The sequence below is a fragment of the Ranitomeya variabilis genome, chromosome 3, assembly GCF_051348905.1.
Source record: "Ranitomeya variabilis isolate aRanVar5 chromosome 3, aRanVar5.hap1, whole genome shotgun sequence".
NCBI lineage: Eukaryota > Metazoa > Chordata > Amphibia > Anura > Dendrobatidae > Ranitomeya > Ranitomeya variabilis.
Genome location: NC_135234.1, coordinates 193,222,369 through 193,237,287, shown reverse-complemented (window position 1 = coordinate 193,237,287; position 14,919 = coordinate 193,222,369). Strand labels below are relative to the sequence as shown.

At 39.6% G+C, this 14,919-nt stretch overlaps 1 protein-coding gene across 2 annotated transcripts in view; it reads left to right on the top strand.

Moving 5' to 3' along the window:
* Positions 1-14,919, top strand: part of PHTF1 (putative homeodomain transcription factor 1) — a 255,671-nt gene that overhangs the window by 181,708 nt on the left and 59,044 nt on the right. For both annotated transcript variants that reach the window (XM_077294934.1, XM_077294933.1), the window contains exons 11-12: positions 376-597; positions 11,130-11,258. In XM_077294934.1, coding sequence (XP_077151049.1) covers positions 376-597; positions 11,130-11,258 — 351 coding nt within the window. The remainder of the gene's footprint in view (positions 1-375; positions 598-11,129; positions 11,259-14,919) is intronic.

The following is a 14,919-nucleotide window of genomic DNA, read 5'->3' as shown; positions in this document are numbered from 1 at the left end:
TTGTTATCTTTGTTTTGTCTTTGTGTCTGGTTTACCTTTCATTTCTGTCCCATGCATCAAGGGGTGAGGGAGGGGACAGATCAGGGTTTTTACAGAAGCATAGTAAGATCAGAGACTCAGGCTTCTCTACCTTTAAGAGTAGCCCCGAGACAGGGATAGTTAAGGTCCCAGCACCAGGAACAGTTTGAGGCTCCTCTTCCTTTCTGATGACCGTCCCAGCGTGACACAATGGTTGTAGCTTTCTTTAAGAAAAATTCTAATCAGTAACATTCAATTTTTTTGTTTTGATGCATTATGTTAGAAAATGAATTTGCAAATTACTAAACAGGTCAGATGAATTGAAATCAACTTGTGTTTTTTTTGTTTACATTTCAGGGCTCCAGATCTGGGGTAAGTTGCAGCTCCCAGAGTTATACAGTCTCTCATCAAGACTCTGAAAGTACTCGGCAAGAATCTGAGACAGAAGATATGCTTTTAGATGACTTACTGCATGGACCCCAATGCCGATCATCATGTGAGAGTGACACTGATGAAGACCTCCCACAGGACTATGCAGGAGGTAGCAGGAAGTATCCAGCAAAGGATGTATTTCAACTGGTGAGAAAAAAACAGCAGGATAATTTATTCAGGTCACTCGAACACTTGCGTAGATTTTTTGTCATACGCACAAAATAAACACACTTGCATACATGTAGAAACAATACTGTGCAAACATTTAAGGCAGGTGTGGAGAAAATGCTGAAAAAGGGAGAATTCTTTCAAAAGTAGGAGTGTGGAAAGACTATCCAATGAAAACAAGCTATCAGCTATCCAAAGGTGAATTGATAACTAGCTGATCGGTGGGTGGTCCACCGCCACACTATACACTTATTGCTGGATAGGGGAACTTCTATCCCCATTAAAAATAGTACAGCAGGGCAGACATCAGCCACTGCTCCATTCATTCTTTATGGGGCTGCCAAAAAAAAAAAGCAGAGCACGGCACAAGGCGGGTCACCTGCTGCTCCATTCTAGCTAAAATAAAAGTTGAGCATATATTGGACACAGCAATAGATCTATATCAGTAAAGGTGCAAAGTGAATTAAATAGTCAAAGGTGATATATAGATATGCTGTATCAAATTGAATGGCAGACCATTCGGAAATAGTGCAAAACCAAAAGAGGAGAACACCGAACAAGGGACAAGAAATAGTAGGGCAAGAAATAACGGCTAAAATACCTTTATTAGTGAAGGTAAAATGTAACACTACAAATAAAAGAGGTGCCGACACGGACAAAAAAAAAGCAATTGATAATAATATAGATATACAATTATTACAAAAAAATGATAAAAAATGAGTCAATATTAAAACCAAATACCCCAAGTAATATCTACAAAAAGATAGATATATTGCACATAATGATAAGAAACAAAAGAAAAAAAGGAGAGGAGGACCAATCTTGTACTGTCAGTGTGACAGAAAAATAATATATTATTATAATTTGATAGTGGTAAAAAGTGCCAGAAGTGTGAGTATATGAAAACAGCAAAAAATGATTAATCAAAAAATATAAAAAATTATATAGAAATATTATATAAAAAAATATGTCACAAAATAAAGTGCATGTGAATATTGTCAACAGAAAACAACTGTGATATATCTTTTAAAACCAAGTGCAATCATAAATCATGATGAATTGATTATCAATAAATCAACACAATGTATATCAAATAATGTGCATGTGCAGAAAAAAGAAAAAATGGAGGGGGAGAGGAAGGAAGGAGAATATTGTCTGGTCACAGAATGATGATATAAATATTTGCAAACAACTGATAGAACACAGGAGCCGTAGAGACTACTAAATATACTGTATATCTTATAAAGGAAATAAAGCTGTATATTGGAAGAATTAAGGCATAAAATGGTAAATGAACAAGAAATATTAAGCCAGATGCATAGGCAAAAAACAATAGAATACCTGGGTGTATTAGAGTCACCGTATATGGCACGTGCATTTCGGAAGCTTGTCCTTTCTCCCCCATTTTTTCTATTTTCTGCACATGCACATTATTTGATATACATTAATCATTTTTTGCTGTGTTCATATACTTACACTTCTGGCACTTATTACCATTAACAAATTATAATAATATATTATTTTTCTGTCACACTGACAGTACAAGATTGGTCCTCCTCTCCTTTATTTTTTTTTTCTTTTGTTTCTTATTAGTATGTGCAATTTTTCTATCTTTTTGTAGATACAGTGCCTTGCAAAAGTATTCGGCCTCCTGGAACTTTTCAACCTTTTCCCACATATCATGCTTCAAAAATAAAGATACCAAATGTAAATTTTTGGTGAAGAATCAACAACAAGTGGAACACAATTGTGAAGTTGAACCAAATTTATTGGTTATTTTCAATAAATATATAATATATAATAATAATATAAAAATATTGCACGCCCCACTTTTCAGTTTTTGAATTTCAACAAAAATTTTAAATAATCAATATATTTTGTTCAACTTCACAATTGTGTTCCACTTGTTGTTGATTCTTCACCAAAAATTTACATTTGGTATCTTTATGTTTGAAGCATGATATGTGGGAAAAGGTTGAAAAGTTCAAGGAGGCCGAATACTTTCGCAAGGCACTATATTACCTGGGATATTTGATTTTAATATTGACTAATTTTTTATCATTTTTTGCTAAAATAAAAGTTCCAAGTTCTGTGGTCCGGTGCAGATCATATTGGTCGGACATCAAATTTTCACCTACCTTGTGGATATATGGGTACTTATTTTCTTCGGACAACCCCTTTAATAGATTATTTTTATCAATTCACAAAGTGAAAAATGAATGAACAAAAGAGAAAACTAAGTGATATCAATATTTGTTGTAACCCCTTGCACCTTTTGCCTTGAAAGAAGAACTTGGCACTGAGTTTGTTTCAGACAGAGAAGTAGCGACAGATCTTTTGTGGATGTAGACTTGAGCAAATCCTTCTGTCTCTCTATCTCATATACAGTTGTGCTCAAAAGTTTACATACCCGACAGCATTTTTGATTCTTGGCTTTTTTCCAAAGAATATGAATAACACCAAAAGTTTTTCTACACTTATGGTTAGTGGTTGGGTGAAGCCATTTATTGTCAAACTACTGTGTTTTCTCTTTTTAAATCATAATGACAACCCAAAACATCCAAATGACCCATATCAAATGTTCACATACCCTGATGATTTTGGCCTGAAAACATGCACAGAAGTTGACACAAATGGGTTTGAATGGCTACTAAAGGTAACATCCTCACCTGTGACCTGTTTGCTTGTAATCAGTGTGTGTGTGCATAAAAGCTGAGTGAGTTTCTGGGATCCAGACAGACTATTGCATATTTCATCCAGCCACTAACATTTCTAGATTGTGAGTCATGGAGAAAGTAAAAGAATTGTCAACGGATCTACGAAAAAGATAGTTGAACTGTATAAAACAGGAAAAGGATACAAAAAGATATCCAAGGAATTGATAATGCCAGTCAGCAGTATTCAAACTATGATTAACAATTGTAAAATCAGGGGCTCTGTAAAAACAAAACCATGGTCAGGTAGACCAGCAAAAATGTCATCCACAAATGCCAGGAAAATTGTTCAGGATGCGTAGAAAAACACACAAATAACATTAGCTGAAATACAGGACTCTCTGAAAACTAGTGGTGTGATTGTTTCAAGATGCACAATAAGGAGGCACTTGAAAAAAAAGGGCTGCATGGTCGAGTCATCAGAAGAAAGTCATTACTGCACAAATGCCACAAAGTATCTCGCTTACATTATTCAAAACAGCACAGAGACAAGTGTCAAAACTTTTGGAACAAGGTAGTTTGAAGTGATGAGACCAAAATTGAACTTTTTGGGCACAAACATAAACGTGACATTTGGAGAGAGGTCAACAAGGCCTATGATGAAAGGAACACCATTCCTACTGTAAAGCATGGAGGTGGATCACTGATGTTTTGGGTATGTGTGAGCTACAAAGACACAGGAAACTTGGTCAGAGTTGAAGGAAAGATGAATGCAGCATGTTATCAGCAAATACTGGAGGCAAATTTGCACTCATCAGCCCAGAAGCTGTGCATGGGCTGAAAGGTGGCAGATGAGGTTTAACAATGATAAATGTAAGGTTATACACATGGGTAGAAGGAATCAATATCACCATTACACACTGAATGGGAAACCACTGGGTAAATCTGACAGGGAGAAGGACTTGGGGATCCTAGTTAATGATAAACTTACCTGGAGCAGCCAGTGCCAGGCAGCAGCTGCCAAGGCAAACAGGATCATGGGATGCATTAAAAGAGGTCTGAATACACATGATGAGAGCATTATACTGCCTCTGTACAAATCCCTAGTTAGACCGCACATGGAGTACTGTGTCCAGTTTTTGGCACCGGTGCTCAGGAAGGATATAATGGAACTAGAGAGAGTACAAAGGAGGGCAACAAAATTAATAAAGGGGATAGGAGAACTACAATACCCAGATAGATTAGCGAAATTAGGATTATTTAGTCTAGAAAAAAGAAGACTGAGGGGCGATCTAATAACCATGTATAAGTATATAAGGGGACAATACAAATATCTCGCTGAGGATCTGTTTATACCAAGGAAGGTGACGGGCACAAGGGGGCATTCTTTGCGTCTGGAGGAGAGAAGGTTTTTCCACCAACATAGCAGAGGATTCTTTACTGTTAGGGCAGTGAGAATCTGGAATTGCTTGCCTGAGGAGGTGGTGATGGCAAACTCAGTCGAGGGGTTCAAGAGAGGCCTGGATGTCTTCCTGGAGCAGAATAATATTGTATCATACAATTATAAGGTTCTGTAGAAGGACGTAGATCTGGGGATTTATTATGATGGAATATAGGCTGAACTGGATGGACAAATGTCTTTTTTCGGCCTTACTAACTATGTTACTATGTTACTATGGGGTGTACTTGAAATTTCCAACATGACAATGATCCAAAACACAAGGCCAAGTCGACCTATCATTGGCTACAGCAGAACAAAATGAAGGTTCTGGAGTGGACATCTCAGTCTCCTGACCTCATATCATTGACCCACTCTGGGGAGATCTCAAGCGTGCAGTTCATGCTAGACAGCCCAGGAATTTACAGGAACTGGAGGTTTCTTGCCAAGAAGAGTGGGCAGCTTTACCATCTGAGAAAATAAAGACCCTCATCTACAACTACCACAAAAGACTTCAAGCTGTCATTGATGCTAGAGGGGGCAATACATGGTATCAAGAAATGGGATATGTGAACTTTTGATCAGGGTCACTTGGACGTTTTGAGTTGTCATTATCATTTAAAAAGCGAAAACTCAGTAGATTGACAATAAATGGCTTCACTTAACCAATAACCATGAGTGGAGAAAAAGTTTTGGGGTTATCATTCATATTCTCTGAAAAAATAGGCCAAGAGGGCAAAAATTCTGCTGGGGTATGTAAACTTTTGATCACAACTGTAGACTAAATTATACAGTCAAGTAAAAAAGGCAGCACACTGCAGCGCTAAGACATGCAAACATGAAACATGAAAACTGAACTGCAATACTGCACTAGAAATATGAAAAATGAGAGCGTTTAGCGCATAAAAATGGCCAATTTTATGTGTACCTGATAGCCCCTTTACGGCATCTCTCGTATATCAGGTCCTACGCTTGCCTACCTCGCTGAGAATAAACGTCTCCATGTGAATGGGTACCTGTGAAAACCTCTTTCTAGACTCATATTCTCTCTCTCTGTGGAGGGGTACTGGACCTGCTGCGATTAAAACACCTGGGCTAGGAGGCGGAGTGCTCAGTCAGAAGGCTAAATAATATATTTGAAAAAACTGACCGTCACATCCATACATAGACTAAGTGTGAACAGGTGCTGAACCTAGAGTAACCAACTCATATACAGTCAAGTAAAAAAGGCAGCACACTGCAGCGCTAAGACATGCAAACATGAAACATGAAAACTGAACTGCAATACTGCACTAGAAATATGAAAAATGAGAGCGTTTAGCGCATAAAAATGGCCAATTTTATGTGTACCTGATAGCCCCTTTACGGCATCTCTCGTATATCAGGTCCTACGCTTGCCTACCTCGCTGAGAATAAACGTCTCCATGTGAATGGGTACCTGTGAAAACCTTTTTACTTGACTGTATATGAGTTGGTTACTCTAGGTTCAGCACCTGTTCACACTTAGTCTATGTATGGATGTGACGGTCAGTTTTTTCAAATATATTATTTAGCCTTCTGACTGAGCACTCCGCCTCCTAGCCCAGGTGTTTTAATCGCAGCAGGTCCAGTACCCCTCCACAGAGAGAGAGAATATGAGTCTAGGAAGAGGTTTTCACAGGTACCCATTCACATGGAGACGTTTATTCTCAGCGAGGTAGGCAAGCGTAGGACCTGATACACGAGAGATGCCGTAAAGGGGCTATCAGGTACACATAAAATTGGCCATTTTTATGCGCTAAACGCTCTCATTTTTCATATTTCTAGTGCAGTATTGCAGTTCAGTTTTCATGTTTCATGTTTGCATGTCTTAGCGCTGCAGTGTGCTGCCTTTTTTACTTGACTGTATATGAGTTGGTTACTCTAGGTTCAGCACCTGTTCACACTTAGTCTATGTATGGATGTGACGGTCAGTTTTTTCAAATGTAGACTCAATTATGTTAAGATCAGTTTTCTGTGGTGCCATATCATCACTTCCAGGACTCCTTATCCTTCTTTTCACTGATGATTATTATTTATTGGTTTATTTATTATGCTTTAGTTATAAAGCGCTGCAGAACATGATAGTGCTATACATATATTATCATCACAGTCCCCATTGGGGCTCACAATCTAAATTCCCCATCGGTATGTCTTTAGAATGTGGGAAGAAACCGAAAAAAACCCACACAAACACAGGAAGAACATACAAACAGGGCCGCCATCAGGGCATTACTGTCCTTACTGGTGGATGGGGCCTGATGAGCAGAGGGGGCCCACAGTGGTCCCCCACTCCTCTGCTCATTGGACCCCAGCGGCAGATCCTGCCACTTCAGTAACTGATCGTGAGTCCTCAGACACACAATCAGTTAAAATATGTTGCCGTGCGGGAGATTCCTCCTGTACCGCAACAGTTAACAGCCACTAGCCAATCACAGGCTGGCAGCTGACGTATGATGTCACTGTCATACACCAGAACACCGCTGGGCACCTCAGCTGAATCATAGGGGAGGACACGGCTGGAGCTTGGCCAGCTAAGGAGAAAAGTTTTATTATTTTTTGTAAATATGGGGGTGCATTATACTATGGGGGTGCATTATACTACAGGGTGCATTATACTATACATGACAAGGGGGTGCATTGTACTATGGGGTTGCATTATTTTATGGGGTGCATTATACTGCTATGGGGGTTGTATTATACCATTATAGGCTGCATTATACTATATATGGAAAGGGGGTTCATTATACTGTGTGGGTGCATTATACTATATATGACAAGGTGGTGCATTACGGTATACTACGGGGGTGCATTATACTATGTGGTGCATTATACTACCATGGGGGTGCATTATACTATATATGAGTATGGGGTACATTATACTACTATGGGGTGCATTATACTGCTATATATGACTACTGGGTACATTATACTATTATGGATGACTATGGGGCTATATGGAGAGTCATGGGGGAAGTATGGAGAGACATGAGGCAGAATGGGAGGACACGTGGTGTTCAGAATGGGATAAAATGTGGGTTCCAGAATGTGTGATATTATTACTGTAGGGGCTAATTAAAGGATATTATTTTTGAGGATGCTGTTTTCAGTGTGGGGAAGGAGAGGTCCTGTTACTGTGCAGGGCGACACGGTCACTTTTTTCTTCATCTAGCATAGTGTAGAGGTTGGGGAAAAATTGGAGAATGTGCTCTAGATAACTGTGTTAGTTCCTGCAGAGATGAGTCCTGGCTGGAAGAAGTGATGGTGGTTTGCGCTGGATGAAGATGAAAAGTGAAGATGAAGGACTTCAACTAGAGATGTCACTGGTGAGGCAGTGTGTTACCTGTACACTGACACTATTCACTGTATACTATATCCTGTGTATAATGTCACTGGTGATCACTGTATATTACGTGTACACTGATGCTATATGTGGAGCTCCTGTGTATAATGTTACCAGTGATCACTGTATTACCTGTACACTAACACTATACACGGTATACTATGTACAAAGCTCCTGTGTATAATGGCGTTTATGGTAAAATTAATATTGCTTTTTATTAATGATCAGTATTGTAGTATTCGATCACTATGTGGTTGTAGTATGTGGTCTTGTCATGGTGTGGCTGTATTTGTCCCTTGTATTTGGTAATACTTGGTCACTATGTGGTGGTAATATGTGGTCTGGTCACGGTGTGTTGGTGTTTGTGCCTTGCAAGTGGTATTACTTTGTCACTATCTGGTGGTAATATGTGGTCTGGTCATGTTAGGATGGTATTTGTCCCTTGTATGTGTTGTTATTGTTCCTTTTAAAAATTGTATGTGACACATTCCCTTAACCCCTTAACGACCGCCGATATGCCTTTTAATGGCAGCAGTTAAGGGTACCTATTGCTCAGCGCCGCTTTTTAACAACGCTGAGAAATCAGGATATAGCGCCTCCTAGAATCGGAAAATCTCCTAGTTTCATCTACTTGGGGTAGCTGAGACCCCAGAGAACATGATTTGGGTCATTTTTTAACTTCCTCCATCTTGTGATCGCCGTTATTCACCAAATAATGGCGACCGCAAAAAAAAGTCCGATTTCTCATTCATTTCTCTCTCCTCTGATATGATGTAGCATACCAGAGGAGAGAAAAATGGGGTCCCCCGAGCCCCCCCGGTACCTTTGCCATCTCTGAACCCTCCAGCTCCATCCCTTGGCACTCGCAGTGATCAAAATTAAAAAATATATAAATCAAACCCCCTTTGTTACCCCCTTAGTTAGGTAAAAATAATAAAATAAAAAATTTATTTTTTTCCATTGTTTGCAGTTAGGGCTAGGGTTAGGGTTGGGGTTAGGGTTGGGCTAGGGTTAGGATTGGGCTAGGGTTAGAGCTAGAGTTAGGGTTGGGGCTAGTGTTGGGGTTAGGGTTGTTGTTGGGGTTACAGTTGTGGTGTTGGCGTTAGGGTGGTGTTGGGGTTAGGGTTGTGTTGGGTTATGGCTCTGGTTAGGGTTGGGATTAGGGGTATGTTGGGGTTAGTGTTGGGTTAGGGCTGTGTTAGGGTTGGGGTTAGGGCTGTATTAGGGTTGAGGTTAGAATTTGGGGGTTTCCACTGTTTAGGTACATCAGGGGGTCTCCAAATGTGACATGGTGCCCTCCATTGATTCCAACCATTTTTGCATTCAAAAAGTCAACTGGTGCTCCCTCCCTTCTGAGCCCTGCAATGCATCCAAAGAGTGGCTTTACCCCCTATGGGGTATCGACGTACTCAGGAGAAATTTCACAACAAATTTTGGGGTCCATTTTCTGCTGATATCCTTGTGAAAATAAAAACGTTTGGGTCCAAAGTAAATTTGTTGTAAAAAAAAGTAAAATGTTCATTTTTTCCTTCCACATTCCAAGAATTCCTGTAAACCACCCAAAAGGTTAATAAACGTATTGAATGGTTTTGAGCACCTTGAGGGGTGTAGTTTTTAGAATGTGTTATTTTTGTGTATTTTCTATCATATAGGCCCCTCAAAGTCACTTCAAATGTGAGGTGGTCCCTAAAAAAAGTGGCTTTGTAAATTTTGTTGGAAAAATGAGAAATCGCTGGTCAACTTTTAACCCTTATGGCGTCTTAACAAAAAAATTATGTTTCCAAAATTGTTCTGATGTAAAGTAGGCATGCGAGAAACGTTATTTATTAACTATTTTGTGTGATACGACTCTCTGATTTAAGGACATGAAAATTAAAAGTTTGAACATTTCAACATTTTCAAAATTTGTCAAATTTCCGTTTTTTTTTCATAAATAAAAGCAAGTCATATTGACAAAATTTTACCACTATCTTGAAGTATAATATGTCATGAAAAAATAGTCTCAGAATCAGCGGGATCCGTTAAAGCGTTCCAGAGTTAAAACCACATAAAGTAACAGTGGTCACAATTGTAAAAATTAGCTTGGTCATTAAGTACAAAATTGGCTCTGTCACCAAGGGGTTAAAGAAACATAAATAAAAATCTGCCTAAAAAGAGTATTGGATATTTTAACAAATATTTCATAGGTTAGAGTTGAGTAGGGCCTGGCCAATAGAGTCTACTTATCGTGGCGGCGGCTTAAAAAAAAAAACTTTTAGCCAAAACATAAGCTGCTGGCTATGTATGTGATATGGTGTTAGATGAGAACTGATAATGTGTGATTGGTGAGGGCATGGTGCAGATGTGGAGTTTTTCTATGAGTGGGTGGTGGGACTGTGGAAGGTTGGAGGCGGAGCTGGGGTGGATCCTGGGCGGAGTCTCAAGGTGTCCACGAAAATGTTGCCAGTATGGGGCCTCGAAATTCCTGGTGGCAGCCCTGCATACAAACTTCTTGCAGATGTTGTCCTTGGTGGGATTTGAACCCATGACCCTAGCAAGGCTGCAGTGCAATCCACTGAGCCACCATGCTGCTCTGTATGACATTGGCTGTATTTTTAGGGACCTTGTCCAATCAAATGCCTCCCTGATGGTATTGCTTGATGAACCCAGTCCAGGTGTGTCAATTAGAGATGGGGGGAGGTTGCCACTGGGTCCAAAAGTCAGAAGAACTAGGAAGGTGTATGCAAAGCCAACCGCAGAGACCTTCTACAGCCAGATGCCGTGCAACTGTCTGCAGCCTCTGACACACCAATGACAGATTGATGGACACCACGGCGGTCAGACCTCCAGTGATTGGAAAGTTAGTGATACATCGCAGTAATCAGGGTCTCTGTCTCTTATTATGCTGCTCTCAGTTGATGTAGCAAAAACATGGTGAGAGATTCTCTTTAAGTATGTTGGTTCCATGTTGCACAGAGTTTAATTTAGCTCAAGGATTGAAAAGGTTGGAGGCCTGTTTTGTTTTTTTTTTCTTTTTTAAATATAGGTTAACTTTTGGCATCTTATGTTTGTTCTGTAGAACCACCTATTTTGGCTGCAAGGCACAAGTCCGACATCTGAGAGAGTTAGTGCAATCATATGGGAGAAGAATGAGTGTAAGAAGGCGGATATGTCGGTACTGGATATCAGTGGGATCATCGTGAAACAAGTAAGGGTTTGGTAAACTATTCCATGCTCAATTACTGCAATCTACCATAATGTGGAAACCTTAGTTTATAACCTGCAAGTACACTGACAGCATAGGTTTACACACACACCAGCCACACTATTTAAAACAGTTTTCACAATTTCTGACATTTAATCCTGTTACATATTTCCTCTCTTGGGTCTGTTAGAACTAGTTTAGGCTAGTTTATGAAATATTCGCATAATATTTTAGGCAATGATTTATTTTTAGTGATGAGCGAATATACTCGTTACTCGAGATTTCTCGAGCACGCTTGGGGATCCCCCGAGTATTTTTTAGTGCCTGGACATTTAGTTGTTCTTGCCGCAGCTGAATAATTTACATCTGTTAGCCATCATAAGTACATGTGTGGATTCCCTAGCAACCAGGCAACCCCCACATGTACTTATGCTGGCTAACAGATGTAAATCATTCAGCTGCGGCAAGAAAAACTAAACCTCCGAGCACTAAAAAATCTCGGGAAATCTCGAGTAACGAACGAGTATATTCGCTCATCACTATTTATTTTACATTTTATTTCCTTCACCACATTCCCAGTGTTTAAGTTTTTTTGTATTTTAAACAGTATTTTTTAAACTAAAAAAACAAACATTTCTGAATAAACCATAATCTAAAAAACAAAACAAGCGCTCCAAAAAAAGACACATACTGTGCCTTGAAAAAGTATTCATACTCCATGAACTTGTCCACATTTTTCTTCATGTTACACCCACAAACTAAAATTTATTTTATTGGGATTTTATGTGATATACCAACACAAAGTAGCAAGTATTTGTGAAGTATAAAGGAAATGATACATGGTTTTTGAAATATTTAAGAAATTTAAATCTGAAAACTGATGTGCAGTTGTATACAGTCCCCCTGAGTCAATACAAGGACTATCTTTCACTTCAATTACCTCTGCAGGTCTTTTGGAGTATGTATTTACCAGCTTTGCACATCTGTAGGCTGAAATTTTTGTCCATTTTCCTTTAACTCTGGATGAAGAACATCTGTGAACAGCAATTTTCAAGTTTTGCCAGAGATTCTCAGCAGGACTTAGGTCTGGACTTTGACTGGGCCATTCAAACACACGAATATGCTTTGAAATAAACCAGGGGTGGGAAACCTCAGGCACGCGGTCTGCATGACCTTTAATCCGGCCCCCGGGGCAGATTCCGGGGAGCACAGTATTTGGGCCGGCAGCTGTATTTTGATGGCCACTGGCCCATTCATTTCTTCTCGCTATGTTAACACACCCTCGCTACTGAGCGCTAAGGCATATGCAATGAAAGATTACGACCTGTCACCAGTGACGGCGTCAAGACATATTTTGTGGGCAGAGTTAGTGCGCAGTTTGTATGGCCCCTGAAGAATGGTATAAATATCCAAATGGCCATTAGCAGAATACACCATGTTCTAAGTTTTTATGCAAATTATATTTTTCTCGGATTTTCCTAAATGGTCGCTACAAATGACAGTCAGTCTAATAAAAGTCATCACCCGTTTATATATTATACATCAAATTTTATTGAAGAAACCTCCCAATGATAACAGTATAATCTCCAAAATGAATAAAAACTCAAAATGCACTATTCCAAATTATTATGCACAGTAGAATTTCTAAACATTTGATATGTTTTAAAGAACTGGAAATGCTCATTTGTGGAATTTGCAGCAATAGGAGGTCACATTCACTGAACAAAAAAGCTATTTAACTCCAAAACATCCTAACAGGCAAAGTTACATGTTAACATAGGACCCCTTCTTTGATATCACCTTCACAATTCTTGCATCCATTGAACTTGTGAGGTTTGGGAGAGTTTCTGCTTGTATTTCTTTGCAGGAAGTCAGAATAGCCTCCCAGAGCTGCTGTTTTGATGTGAACTGCCTCCCACCCTCATAGATCTTTTGCTTGATGATACTCCAAAGGTTCTCTATAGGGTTGAGGTCAGGGGAAGATGGTGGCCACACCATGAGTTTATCTCCTTTTATGCCCATAGCAGCCAATGACTCAGAGGTATTCTTTGCAGCATGAGATGGTGCATTGTCATGCATGAAGATGATTTTGCTCCTGAAGGCACGTTTCTGCCTTTTATACCATGGAAGAACGTTGTCAGTCAGAAACTCTATATACTTTGCAGAGGTCATTATCACACCTTCAGGAACCTTAAAGGGCCCTACCAGCTGTTTGCCCATCATTCCGGCTCAAAACATGACTCCTCCACCTCCTTGCTGACGTCGCAGCCTTGTTGGGACATGGTGGCCATCCACCAACCATCCATTACTCCATCCATCTGGACCATCCAGGGTTGCTCGACACTCATCAGTAAACAAGACCTTCCTCATTATGCCTTTATCAGCACGAACACATCTGTGCTCAGATTCAGCCACAAATCTCTTAACAGTACGAGGATCACGCTTACGTTTTCGGGAAATATCTAATGCTTTCATCCCTTGACCAAGTAGCAGAGAGATCCTTTTTCTTTCCCATATTACTTGAAAACTGTGGCCTGCTTAATAATGTGGAACATAATTTAAGTAGTTTTCCTTTAATAAGAATAACCTGGAAAACTAATTATCACATGTGTTTAAGAATGATTTAATTGATCCATTGAGCCCTGAGACACAATACCATTCATGAGTTTATTTGAAAAACAAAACAATTTAATCTTTATGACACTTAAATCCAATTTACATAATTATTTGGAACACAGTGTAAAGGTTTCCCATTCCTGATCTAAACTATCGCATTGTATATCTGGCAGTATGTTTAGGGTCATTGTCCTGCAGGTGGTAAGCCTATGCCCCAGTCTCTAATCTTTTGCAGCTTCTAACAGGTTTTTCCTCCAGAATTGCCCTATATTTAGCTCCACCCATCTTCCCATCAACTCTGACCAGATTCTCTGTCTCTGCTGAAGAAAAGCATGATGCTGCCACCACCATGTTTGACTGTGGGGATGGTGTTTTCAATGTGATATGCAGTGTTTGTTTTCCGCCACACATAACATTTTGCATTTAGCCTAAAAAGTTATACTTTGGTCTCATCTGACCAGTGCACCTTCTTCCACATGGTATCTGAGACACCCACATGGCTTTTTTCATACTGCAAATGTGACTTCTTATGGCTTGCTTTAAAAATGGTTTTCCACTCTTCCATAATGGCCAGATTTGTGGAGTACACAACTAATACTTGTCCGGAGGATAGATTTCCTACCTGAGCTGTGGATCTCTGCATCTACTCCTGAATGACCATGAACCTCTTGGCTGCTTCTCTAGTTTGTGCTCTCCTTCATTGGGATGTCAGTTTAGGTGGATGGTCATGTCTTGGTAGGTTTGCAGTTGTGCCATACGCCTTCCGTTTTTGGATGATGGACTAAACAGTGATCCATGAGATGTTCAGAGCTTGGGCTATTTTTTATAACCAAACCCTGCTTTACTCTTCTCCACAACTTTACCTATTACCTGTCTGGTGTGCTTCTTGGTTTTCATGATGCTGTTTGATCCCTAATGTTCTGAAACAAACCTCTGATGCCTTCACAGAAAAGCTCATATTGACACAATTGTACAAAACAAACACATAATTGTTTAGCTTATCCAGTAACAATGCAAAAACACCAATGCCAAAATTGCCATAAATGTT